The 12,338-nt window shown below is 50.8% G+C and overlaps 1 protein-coding gene across 3 annotated transcripts in view; it reads left to right on the top strand.

Moving 5' to 3' along the window:
• Positions 1 to 1,622: 1,622 nt before the first annotated feature.
• The window catches only part of Stk24 (serine/threonine kinase 24), a 96,244-nt gene continuing 85,528 nt past the window's right edge, over positions 1,623 to 12,338 (top strand). Inside the window, exon 1 of one of the 3 annotated variants that reach the window (XM_087586281.1) lies at positions 1,623 to 1,803. Coding sequence is in view for 2 of the 3 variants with exons in the window: in XM_087586278.1 (XP_087442404.1) it covers positions 2,413 to 2,592 (180 nt within the window). In the remaining variant the exon portion in view is untranslated. Of the gene's footprint in view, positions 1,804 to 2,104; positions 2,593 to 12,338 lie in introns of those variants that run through there. The other 2 variants (XM_087586278.1, NM_001127494.1) reach the window with 2 other exon arrangements.

Here is a 12,338-nt window from a genome sequence, read left to right as displayed (position 1 = left end):
TTGTTTTCACCCCTGTATTTTCCTGACACTGTGTAATAAAACTATCTTTCTATATTGCTGCATTAGTTACAGCTCTGTGCTGTGACAAAGCACCAGGACCGAGGCAACTTTTTTTTTTTTTTTGGTTCTTTTTTTCGGAGCTGGGGACTGAACCCAGGGCCTTGCGCTTCCTAGGCATGAGCTCTACCACTGAGCTAAATCCCCAACCCCGAGGCAACTTTTATAACAAAGTATCTATTTGGGTGAATTTCTCCAGAGGGTCTAGAGTCAGTGGTGGCAGGGGAGCTTGATATGGGTGGCAGCAGCATAGGAAGCTGACTGCTCAGGTCTTGAACCATAAACACCAAGCATAGAGAAGAGTACTGCGCAAGGAACCAGGCTTGGAACCATTAAAGCCCACCATCACCACCACCAGTGACTTCCTCCAGCAAGGCTGGGCTGCTTATACCTCCCCAAACGGCACTGGACTACTAGGGAGCAAGTGTTCAGATACATGAGCCTGTGAGGGACATTCTCATTAAGGCCATCACAATTACTAAACATGTAACCTCCTGAAATTATCTTTCCCTCTTTTCTTCTTGCTCCCCCCCCCCCCCCCTGCTTTTTGCGGGTCATAAGAAAGGGTTTCCCTGTATAGCTCTGATTGTCCTGGAACTGTGTAGACTAGGCTGGCCTTGAACTCATAGAGATCTGCCTGCCTCTCAATGTACTAAGAAAGTACTCTTTATGTAATCAGTCATTTTCAAGACTGAAAGTCGCTGCCTCCTAGTAGACACTGTCATGTATTTCTGATCATTCTTTCATGTTATTCTAGGTAGAATTTGAGTTTGAATATAGGCCTACTCAAAATTCATGGTCTTAATCATTTTCCTCTGTATTCTTTATGCACTGTTTTTTTTCTTTTCTTTTTTTAAGTTTCTTATGTTTAGGGAACACATAAACTCTTGGGTATCTGGGTTCATACTTTAAATGTTTTCAGTTTATTCTTGAGACGAGGCAACGCATCTCAGTCATGTGACCAGGAGTAAGCCTTCTAATGGATCCTAGAGGACACTTAGGCTAGGTTTCCAAAGGTTATGGATGGGGCTTACTTCTGATGCAGGACCTTGAGGGAGCCTGTGTTCTTGGAATACAAGGACACCTCAGAAAATAATCTCTTCCTTATCTTCTATTTCTGAACTCCTGGGGACTCACTTTGTATGCTTAACCTTGCACAGCCGAGGGGCAAAATGGGCATTCAGGAATGAGGTCTCAGGGTCCCTATGGCCCGAGGCAGAGCGATTCTGACTCTTAGACCACTTCCTATTTGTCACTAGTACATACAGTACTTCCTGGAGGCGCATGGATTCACTCCATCGGTCCTTGTTTGCTGCAGAAGAAACAGTTTAGAAGGAGGGCAGAGCTGGTGCCCAGAGTGGGCCCGCGGCCTTAGGAGCAGTAAAGCGAGGGGAGGGCTGGGTAAGAGTCCAGACCGTGGTTTCCTTCCATTGTCTTCTCTTCCTCCGTCACCCCTCCGCACCTCACTTTCCCCTTCTTGTGCGCAGCGCAGAGATGGCGGGGGCCCAGCCCTTCCTCCGTCCAGCTAAGTTTCCACACCCGGCGGCCCAGGCGAGGTTGAGTTCAGTATCCAAGGCACTGCACACAAACTGCCCTCTCTACCCTTGGGGTTTCCTCCTTGATCTGGCTGGAAACTTCGTACGGACAGCGAGGACGCTCCGCCCGAGTCTTTTGGAACAGGCCCCAGGCTAGGCCCCTCTGGGGACACCCCGAGTGCAGACTCTGGCCTCTGGAGGGCCGGGGCGGGTAAGAGGGAAGAGTAGGAGTGGGTGGTGCTCTCCGCTCCCCCGGGCTCAGCTCTGCTCCGCGCGCGAGGCCCACCCCGCGGTTCCGAAGGACCCGGCCACGCAGCACCCGGAGAGCGCCCGCTGAGCCCCGAGGACCCCGCCCGCGCGCCCGCAGGGAGGCTCCACTGCGGCCTAGGGCGCCCGGCGGCTCCTCCCCTCCCCCTCCCCCTCCCGGAAGCGCGGGGCGGGGTCCCCGGCCGGGCCGCGGGGGCGGGCGCGGGGGCCGGGCCGGGGCGGGGCGCGGCGGGTTGTGCGCGCCCACTCGGCTCCAGGCGGCCAGCGCTCGCGGGCCCAGGCCGCCCGGCTCGACCCGAGCACCGCGGCGGCGCAGCGGCGGGAGCCTAGGAGAAACAGCCGCAATCAGGAGACATTCCCGCTGTCCCCGCTGCCCGCCCCAGGCTCGGTGTATGGGGCCGCGGCCCGCCAACCTTCGCTGAGACCGTCCCCGGGGTGCGGTGGCCTCGGGCTCCAGAGCCCGCCCCGCCACCCGAGGGCTGCGCGCGGCCCCGGGCCTGCTCGCCGCGCGACTCCGCGCGTCCCGGGCCAGGAAGTGGCGGCGCCGAGAGCCATGGCCCACTCCCCGGTGCAGTCGGGCCTGCCGGGCATGCAGGTAGGCTGGGGCGTCCGGGTCGGGCTGCGGGCCGTGGCGGAAGCGGGCAACTTGGCGGTGTCAACACGCCCCCCCTCCCCCCAACGGCCGGGCCCGTTTCTCCGGGATCTTCGCCGACCGGAGCAGCCGGGATCTCGGGTGTGTGCACGTGGAGGGGCCGTGGGGTCTGCGGCCTCGGGTCGAGGTGGGGTGCAGGAGCTTTGTGCTCCCCAACTCGGACGCTCAGGCCAAGCGCTCATTCGGGGCAGGAGTCTGAACTAGTGTCCTTGGAGGCCCCGTTTGGGTGCCTGGGCCCTGTTTGGGCCTGGCACAGGGACAGCGGGATTCCAGGGTCTTCAGTCCCCAAGAGTCCCTCCCCAGAACCCCCAGACGGGAGACGGGAGCGCGGGACGGGGAGCGCGCCCCGGCTGGTCCCAGCCGGGCGGGCCGCAGGGCGGGGTGCAGGAAGGTGTAACCTCGCGTCCAAGCCTGTAGTTCTGGTGTGGAAAGTGCGAGGTTGCAAACCCGGGAGGCGGAACCCACACCTCTGCGAGTGCCCTGGCGTGCAGAGCCCAGGTTCACCCCTCGGATGCCAGGTCTCCGCTGCTAGACTTTCACTTTGAGACACGATGGCATCCAAAGCAGCTGTGTGCTAGCTTGCTTCTCCCTGCACTCTTTGTATCTTCTTAGTTCGCCAGTGACTTTTTCTTTGGAGGGGAAGGGGGCGGTGAGGGGAGGGAGTTGAATTTCAAGTTTACATGGATGCACGAACATTTTTTTTTTTTTTTTTTTTTTTTTTTTGCTTTTGAGGATGTTTTTCTGTACTTTGAAAAACAATCACTGGTCTGTTCTTGTAAAGTTTGTGAGCGTATAATGCAGACAAAATGATTGCGATTAACACCGCAAGACCAGTCAAAGTTTTGTTTTCCCAAGTGAGTGAACGGAAGAGTTTTGCTTTAAAAAAGCAAAAAAAACAAAAAACAAAAAACAATAAAACCTCAGAATATCCGAGATGATCAGTCTACAGACGCAGCAGGCGCTTTCTCTCGGGCTCCTGGGTTGAGCGGCACGGGCCTTGCCTCTTACTGCTTCTGCTTCTTCTGAAACTATTTTCCATCCCTGTTTTCTTTCTTTCTTTTTTAATTCATACCTCGGGAAGGAAAATGGATTTCTTTGTCCAGGTTTGAACTCTGGAAGAATAGGAATTCAAAGTTACCACTTTAGTGGCCATTAGAGCTTGAGCCCTTTTTATTTTTGAGGAATAATAAAGTTGGAATTGAGTGTCACTGGAAAGGTGCTCTCAAAGTATTCTTGAAGTCTCACCTTGCGAGCCCGGTGTAAAACCTGATGCTGCTGGCCACAAGTTGAAAGTCAGCCGCGGCCTCCTACAACTCTTGCCTTGGTTCGACTTTAGAGACAAAACACCTGGGTCAACCGGGCGACAGTTTCTTACCTGTACAGCAAAAAGGACCTCTTGGCACATTAAAAGCACGTTTTTCCACGTTTTCTTCATTCATGTGTGGGAGGTCAGTACCAGGTGGTTCCTAGCTGGGGGCTGCTCTCTCATTTTGTTTGTTTGTTTTAAAGAATGGGCCAAAATTCTTCACTTTGGGAAAAGAAAAATTCAATAACTTTACCTAAAAAGTGTATTTCCTGTGTGTTCTTGAGAGGAAGCCTTTTTAATTTTGTTTTTCGGTATGGAGATGATAGCCTTTTCTCAGTATTAATTTTTTTTTTTTTTGTCTGTTCTGGTTCTGCCAAGGAGGAATACTGGCTTTTCACAGCCCAACCTGCCCCTCTCTATGTCTTCAAACCACATGATAACATTTTTAGTGCATTACTGGAGACTGTTCCTATCCTTCCCTTCCCTCCAGAAAAGAAAAACCAGTACATTTATTTTCAACTTGGAGTCAGGAGCTGCAGCCTGCCTCCCTAGGAGCTGTTTTGAGGATCACATGAGAGGCTTGCCTGGCCTTGACTCTTGTCTAGGATAAAGCTGGAGAGGAAGAGGTCTTCCCTGTTGCCCCACAAACTCCCTGCAGACTCCTGGCTAGGGTTTAGGAGGAACTGGGTTAAGTGTTTTGGCAAGTGGGGTGTGGTAGGGTCGAGGCAGGAGGATTTCTGTCAGTTCAAGGCCAGCCTGGGTTACCTTAGGGAGTTCTAGGCTAGCCAAGGTTAATCCTGTGACCCAGTCTCAGAAGAACTGGACAAAGTTCGGCAAGGCAGCAGACTCAGACAGCCCGAGGGAAATAAGTCGAATTCAGGAACTCTTTTGTATAAGGACTTTATGGCCTGCTAATCACTTTATATCTGTTGTTGATTGCTGGTCTGATGGAGGAAGAGGTTACTTATACCGTCTTGTAACTTTGTGAATGAGGAAGGGTTTGAATGGACCAAGGTAAAGTAGTGTGTAGAAAGGCATACAGTGATTAAACCCAGGTCTTCACTCTGCCTTTGCCAGTGTTAAACACCATTTTGTTTTAGGTTGTATTTGCTGAAGAAAGAAAGATAAGATGAATGTGTGTGTGTGTGTGTGTGTGTGTGTGTGTGTGTTTTCCCCCTCACTCAGTAGCTGTGATTGATGGGCAACTCTAGTGATCTTTGGTGAGGAGTTTCGGGCTGTACACCTGACTGTTTTGATGAGATTCGCTGGGGATTTTCTTTTCCTCTTTGGGTTTTGTAGTCTGTTGAGAGAATTAGAAAGTAAGACCTGGCCAGGTGCCTTTAGTCCCAGGAGACAGGGACAGGCAGATCTCAGAATTCGAGGGCCAGCCTGGTCAACAGAGTGAGTTCCAGGACAGCTAGGGCTACACAGAGAAACCCTGTCTTGAAAAACTAAAGAAAGAGAAGCCATTTTGAGCTGAAGGTGGAGGTACTTCCTGTCTTATTCATGAACGTTCACTGTTTGGCCGTGCTGGTTCCAGTGAAAAGTTGAGTTGGAGGTGGGAGGGACCTGTTTAGTGCTTTTGAGTTTACAGTAACTCATGGTACACAAGAATTAGCTTTATGCAAGTCAGGCATCGGTGGCTCGGACCTTAATCCCACAACTAGGGAGGCAGAGGCAGGCGGATCTCTGACTAGTTCGAAGCTAGTTTTAGGAAGGTTAGGGCTACATAAAGAAACCCCATCTTGGGTGGAGGGATCTAAAAGAATTAGCTTTTTTTGCTTAAAGGATTCTTTGGGGAAAAGCATATATGTATGTAGTATGAGATAGACGTGTGTAGGAGCCCTGGGAGGTTATGAGAGGAGCCATGGGAACCAAACTCCAGTCCTCTGCAGCAGTCCACCTCTGCAGGCTGTACATTTCTGTCGAAAGAATTCTGCTAGCCACTTTTACAGCCTCTCTGAGCTGTGACCCCTGGAAGATAGACTTTGTTTGCATCAGGACCAGAAATTAAAGCTTCAGACTGTGACACTATTTCTTGTTCCTTGTAAGTCACTACTGCCATATTGGGCGTTTAAAAAAGAAAAGCCGGTTGTAACATTGAATGGATTCCACAGCCTATTGGTTCCTGGCTCCAAGTTTAAAATATACTAAGTCAGGTAAATCACATGTGTAAGAAGGCTGGAGTTAAATTCAGCACGTCTGGAGGCTTTGCATCTAAGAGACCCTTGTGCTTTGCAAGTATAGATAATTTAAAGGTGTAGCTAAGAAACTTAGATTTTACTTGCCGGTGTTTTTATATTCCTGTTTTCTCTCCCTTTCTTCAGCTCCTAGTCTGCACATCGTATCTGTGAGAAGGCTTGTGCACTTAGCCGGAAAGGTGCTTGCTAGCGCATTAGAAGTCTGGGAGAGAAGACAAGATCATTGTTAGTTATTCTGGCTGTCTGCCCACCCTCTGTGTGGCATATGTCCATAGGCTGTTGTGTACTGTCTGGTCTCCCTCTTCTCTCCCTGCTTCCTTGGGAGATGCCTGCTCTTGTTGCTCCTGCACCCTGGTGGGTGGTTCTGTGTCTGAGTGGCCTTTCAGTAAAGTCACAGGCCTGGGTTCCAAGAACATAGATGGAGGTTTAGCACCTTCTTGTCCTGATGCAGACAGGGAGTCTCAGAGGATGATGTCAAGACACAGGTCCCTGCCTCAAACAGTCAGCAGGCAGGCCCTGAGAAGGTTCCAGTAAGTGGCCCAGGAGGCCAGGTGCACGTTTAGAAAGCACCAAATTTCTGTAGGGTGGGGAGGTGGGGTGTCTAGGGCGCCTGCTGGGGCTGAGGCCTGGAGACTGGCTTGGGTGGTGTCTTGTTCTTTGGGCTGTCTGTGTTCTCAGGCATAGATGATGGGGAAAGTGTGTTCTGGGTGTCCACCTGGGTATTGGAGTTTTTGAGCAGAAGATGCCAGAGTAGGGAATCTGTTGTTGGTGCTGTGCAAAATAATTGAGGAAAGTCGGGTATGTTTTTCTGTTTTAAGTTTTTTTCTCACCAGGACGATCAAGTTCTTCATTCTGTTCAGGCTGGCTTTGAACTTCGGATCCTCCTGTTTCTACCTTGCCAGTGGTCACATACGTGGTTGGTTTTATACAGTGCTGGGGAATCCAGTTCTTGGCTTCGTGAGTGGTTGGTTAGCTGCCACTGGACCAAGTGAACTGAGGCACAGCCTTGCCTTTCAGTCATTCTGTACCTATGTCCATTTGTGGTGTTCCTTGTTGCTAAGAATTTGTTTTGTTTGAAAATGTGTAGGGTTGGGGATTTAGCTCAGTGGTAGAGCGCTTGCCTAGGAAGCGCAAGGCCCTGGGTTCGGTCCCCAGCTCCGAAAAAAAAAGAACCAAAAAAAAAAAAGAAAATGTGTGTGTGGTTCCCTGGCCCTGCTGCCTCCTAGCCGCCCCATTGAGCCACATACTACCATCCTCATCCCCGAAAAGGTTTTCTCGTTTCTTTTCTTTTTTTGATAGGGTGGAGGAAGTCCTTGCTGTGTGTACATATGCATGCAGATGTGCATGTCCCCATATTCATGTTGGGGTCAGAGGACCACTTTTCCAAAGTCAGTTCTCGCCTACCATGGTGGTAGGTGAGATATGGGGATCAAACTCAGGATATCAGGGTGGTAGATCCATCTTTTTATTTTTTTAAACATTAAATAGCTTTTGGGAGGTTTTGTTCTAGTCCCAGATCAGGGAGTGTTTTTTGTTTCTTTTGAAATGGGGTTTCCCTGTGCATTCCTGGTTGTCCTGGAAGTAGGGGAGCCTCCGGCTCAGTTCTGCCTTCAATTGCTGGGTTAAAGGTGTGCGCCACCGTTGCCTGGCTCAGGGAAGGTTATTGATAACATTTCATACAGGCACCCAGTTACCTTCAGCAATGCAGGCAGATTGTCACTGACAGTAGTGTCTCCCAGCAGCTGTGACAGTGGCAGGGTGGTCTCCTGGCCTCCAGATCTGTGGATGTTTGTTCCTCTTGGAGCTGCTGTGCTCCCAATGAAGTTGAGCTGCCTCTCTGGTCTGGTGCACATTTGTCTTAGTGCACGTTTCTATTGTAGTGAAGAGAGACCATGACCACCGCAATAGCAACTCTTACAAAGGAAAACATTTAATTGGGTCCAGCTTACAGTTTCGCGGGTGTAGTCCATTATTGGCATGGCGGGGAGCATGGCGGGGAGCATGGCGGGGAGCATGGCGGTGTGCAGGCAGATGTGGTGCCAGAGAAAGAGCTGAGAGTCCTACATCTTGATCTGAAGGCAGCAGAAGGAGAATGGGTGTAGCTGGAGCATATGAGACCTCAAAGACAACATCCACAGTGACACATTTCCTCCAACTAGGCCACACCTCCTAATTGATTTCCTTTCAGAGTTGCCACTCTTTATGGCCAAGCATTCAAACACAGGAGCAAGTCTTTGGGGGTCATTCCTACAAACCACCACAAGGTTGATGGAGTTCTTTTGTTGGTTCTTGGCAAGCTGCAGTGTGAACAGCTAGTGATGGGTGAGCCTGTTCTCTGTCCTAGTGTGGTTTTATGGGGCACACCCTCCAGACCATGGTCCAGGAGGAGTCTGATGGTCTCTTGCCACACAGTTTTATTTGGGTGATTTTTCCTGTGATTCAGACTTGCCTGCTTGGAAACTGGTACCTACAGGAAGTGGGCCCCACCCGACCCTCCCTGCTAATGCTTTCTGTGTGCCTTAGCTGGGGTGATTATCACTAATGGAATCTTGTGGCTGGAGTGCTTGCAGGAAATAGACCTGCATTCTGTTACTCTGCTGCTGCAGTGGAGAACCTGGGCTAGCCTTGAATCTGTTGGTAGTAGTCATTTCTCATAACTAATTTTTACAGTGGGATCTACTAAATGTCTTGGTGTTAAATGTCTTGGGAAAAGGATACATTGTTATTAGAACATCTGCCTGGGCGGGGGCTGTGTCCAATCCTGAGTTCTTGGAACTGGGCACTGCGGCTTATTTCTACAGGTTTAGCATTCAGAAAGGCAGGCAGGAGGGGCGCTGTGAGTTTAAGTCCTGGACTACAAGGTCAGTTCCAGGCCGGCCTGGATTATAGTGGGAGAACTGTTAGCTGCTCTGGGTAAAACAAGATGGAGATTAGCTTGCTACAAAGTACACCGTGGCCTGCTCAGTGCGTGGGAGACTTCAGAGACCTCCTCCTGTTTTGTAAGGGTTTGTGGTTAGCAAGAGAAACTGTTGCGTGCTGGAGTCTTGTCTGAGTCAGTGATGGGGACATGGTGAGTTGTATGTGAATGCTTACCAAATGCGCAGCTAGGGCTAGCCTAGTTAAATCTCTTCCTGTTTTTACCTCTAAGGTCTGGAAGCTCTGATAGACCTCCCTATCCTTTGTTTGATTTTCGGTTCCTTAGATTTGTTTAGTTTTTATTAGAAACAGATGCACAGATTAGATGCGCATGGTCACCTGTCCCCTGCCTCCATTTCTTACTTCCTGAAGGCAGCCCCCGTGGTCTCTCTGTGCTGACTTAGCCATCACTCCGCGGCTTAGTGGGCAAGTTTAGAAACTGCATCCTCTGTAGACCCCGGGTTGTGCAGATGAGGATTTAGGTTTGGTTTTGTTGACGTCTCTTCCTTCACGTTAGATCTGACAGCAGTGTCTACACAGTCTGCAGGCTGGGCAGTGGTAGTGAAGTACAAGCTCTTTTCACGTGTCTTGGGTTTTTTCAGCTAGACTTCCCCAGGTGTCAGGACCTCCTCTTAGGAAACTCAGCTGGAGCCAATCTCAGGCCTTTCACCTCCAGAGAGAATCTCTGGTGCTCCTCCACTGGGCTGTGGTGCTCCTCCGCTGGGCTGGTACCCTTCAGTTTGGTCCACTCCTCCTCTCTGAGTCTCTTGGCCTTTTGCTGCCTTGGTTCTTTTGCTGCCTTGGTTCCTTTGCTGCTGTCTGCTGTTGGATACCTGTTTTCTGTATTCCAGTCTTTCCTGGCTGTATTCCGTTGGATTGATGGGTAACCTGAACTCCCCTCCAGTGAATTAGGGCACAGGCTCTTCATAGTTACCTGTCGGTTGGGTAGTGTGATATGGCATAAAATCATAGGTTTCCTTCCAGAATTGGGTTTTCATTCCTGGGGGCCGAGACAAGGCCTCATGTGTTCTAGGCCAACACTGAACTACATCTTGTTTTTTGTTTTTGTTTATTTTGAGACACGATTATGTTGTGTAGCCCAGACTGACCACCCTGAGGCTGGGGGTACGGCTATGTCCCCTGTGTCCTGCAAGCCTCCTCCAGGGAGTTTTGAAGACACTTCCTTGTCTGCTGTATTCTAGCTGCATTCTGCTGGAGCGCAGTGCGCACCAGGACTGGATTCCACCCACATAAACCATCTTGTCCCGAGCCTGGAAGAGGTTCCTTTGTGTTGTGATGTTCCGCAGGGGTGCCTTGGCGTGAGTGCTGTCGTATCTGTGTGCAGCGGCCAGGAGGCCTTTACAGTCAGGCAGCTGGTGTCCTGTGATGAGGTCTGGTTTGTTTTGTTGAAATTCTTTTGGAAGCTGTACCTTCTCCTCTGATCCTTGAACAGCCCTACCCTTTAAAGCTGTTTTCTGTCCCCTGTCTTTCCCACTGGTTTTCTGGGCCATTGTCTTTACTTTTCAAGCCCCCCAGTGAGCATTTCTGCTCCTGTGTTCTTAGACGCCAAGAGCCTCTGTGATGCTGAGTGTTCCTCGTTATAGTGTGCTTCCCTTTTTGCCTCAAGTGTCTGTTTTATTTCCAAGGCATAATTCTTTCAAGTCTCTAGTTTTTCCTTTATTGGGTTTAGTGGCTGGGTTTTTATTTTGTTTGTGTGTTTTGTGCTAGAGGCCACCCTCTAATCCCCTTTTGTTTATGACTGGAAATTGCTAGGACCTCAAGTAATTTTTTTCTTCTTTTCTCCTTCCTGTCTGTCTGTCCCCCCTTCACTCCCCAGGGTTAGTATGTCCCTCTAAATTAGGGAATGCTTCCAGGCTGGCCTTAAACTTAGGTTTTCCTTACCTGAGCCTCCTGAGTGCTGGTATGTGCCACCATGCTGTCTGTCTGTTTATAGTAATGCTTGCTGTCTGTCATCCCTACTGGACAGGACCGTTGGGAATGGCCTTGTTAGATGTTTGCCTGTTTGAAGACCTTGGTGAGTCTGATCTTTCTGCTCATTTCCATCTTTTTCATCCGCTGCAAGTTCCCCTCTTCCTAGTCTTTATGGAGGTAGACTGGGTCGGGGGAGGGTAGACGCAGTGCTGTGTGGTGCCTGGTTAGGAGTCCCGTGCTTCCCTCCTGCCCTGGACAGCATCAGGACCATTAGGACAGCGACTGGGCTCTGCAGGAGGAGGGAGTCTTTCAGCTGCATGGTTCCGTTATCAGACTTGCCCTGAGTCCCTGAACTCAGGCACCTCTGTGGGGAGATTAGTTACATATTACCCGGCACAAGTGCTGTGAGGGTTTAACTTGAGGAGAGTGCATCTCGGAATGGAAACATCATGGGGTGGGGGTGGGGGAGCTGGTCACATGTCTCCAGACAGGAAGCAAATGGATGTTGGCATTCAACTGGCTTTCCCTTGCCCCTTTTAATCAATACTGGACCCTCCCGATACCACTGTGCTGCCTTCAGTGTGGGCCTTCATGAGTGAAGCCTCTTTGGAATCTCCCTCACAGATGCACCCAGAGCTGGGCCTCCTAGGTTATTATTCCTCTAGGTCATTTACAGCCTGCTCACCGGGAGTCCACCGAGGCCGGGCAGTACCTTGGGGCCGGTACCCGCGGTTGCCAGTTTCTGGGATGTTGGGGTTCAGTGCTGTGAACTGATTCTCTGCTCTCCCCACATGTGGATTGTGCTGCCTTCTGCTGTGGCTTGAGACTCCAAGTTCACGTGCTGGAAACTGAACTTTCAGATTTATGTTTTCTTCCTGTTGTGTGTGCAGCTTTTGGGAAGTAGGACTGGACAAGACCGTAGTGCATAGCTCTATGATGGGGCAGATCTGTAGGGAAAGGGGATCCTTGAGCTGACGGGCTGCCCTTACTGCTACATGCTGCCTGACCCCCAGACTTCCCCGAATTTGAGGCTATGAGAAGTGAGTTTGCTTTGTAAATTACATGGTCTGCAGTGGCCTGTCCCAGTACCAGGACAGACTCCGACTCGAGTTCTCTCTCTGCCCCATCTTCTCACCTGCTTTCTAGCAGGTGCAGTCTCCTGGCTGGCAGGTGAAGCAGCTCGGAGGAGGACGTGATGCACCTGGATGCGGTCGAGGAGGACATAAGGCTAGAGGCATCTGGGTGGGTCCAGAGTGAACTGGACCATGGTGGGAGGGGAGGGGGATGATGGAGGGGAAGAAGAGAGAAGGGGAGAAGGCTAAGAGGATCAAGAGAGCATGTGGAGCCAGGAGAGAGCACAGCCCAAACGGCTGGTTTATCAAGGATGAGAGAGGAGCTGGGGGAGGGAAGCTAAGCCCAGCCCCCAGGCTGGAGAGGCTTGGGGTAGGAGCAGGATGAGAAGTGCTGGGAGA

This window comes from Rattus norvegicus, chromosome 15 (assembly GCF_021556685.1).
Source record: "Rattus norvegicus strain SHRSP/BbbUtx chromosome 15, alternate assembly SHRSP_T2T, whole genome shotgun sequence".
In the NCBI taxonomy this organism is placed as follows: domain Eukaryota; kingdom Metazoa; phylum Chordata; class Mammalia; order Rodentia; family Muridae; genus Rattus; species Rattus norvegicus.
Note: the sequence above shows the minus strand (reverse complement) of the source record. Positions and strands in the feature narration are given on the sequence as shown.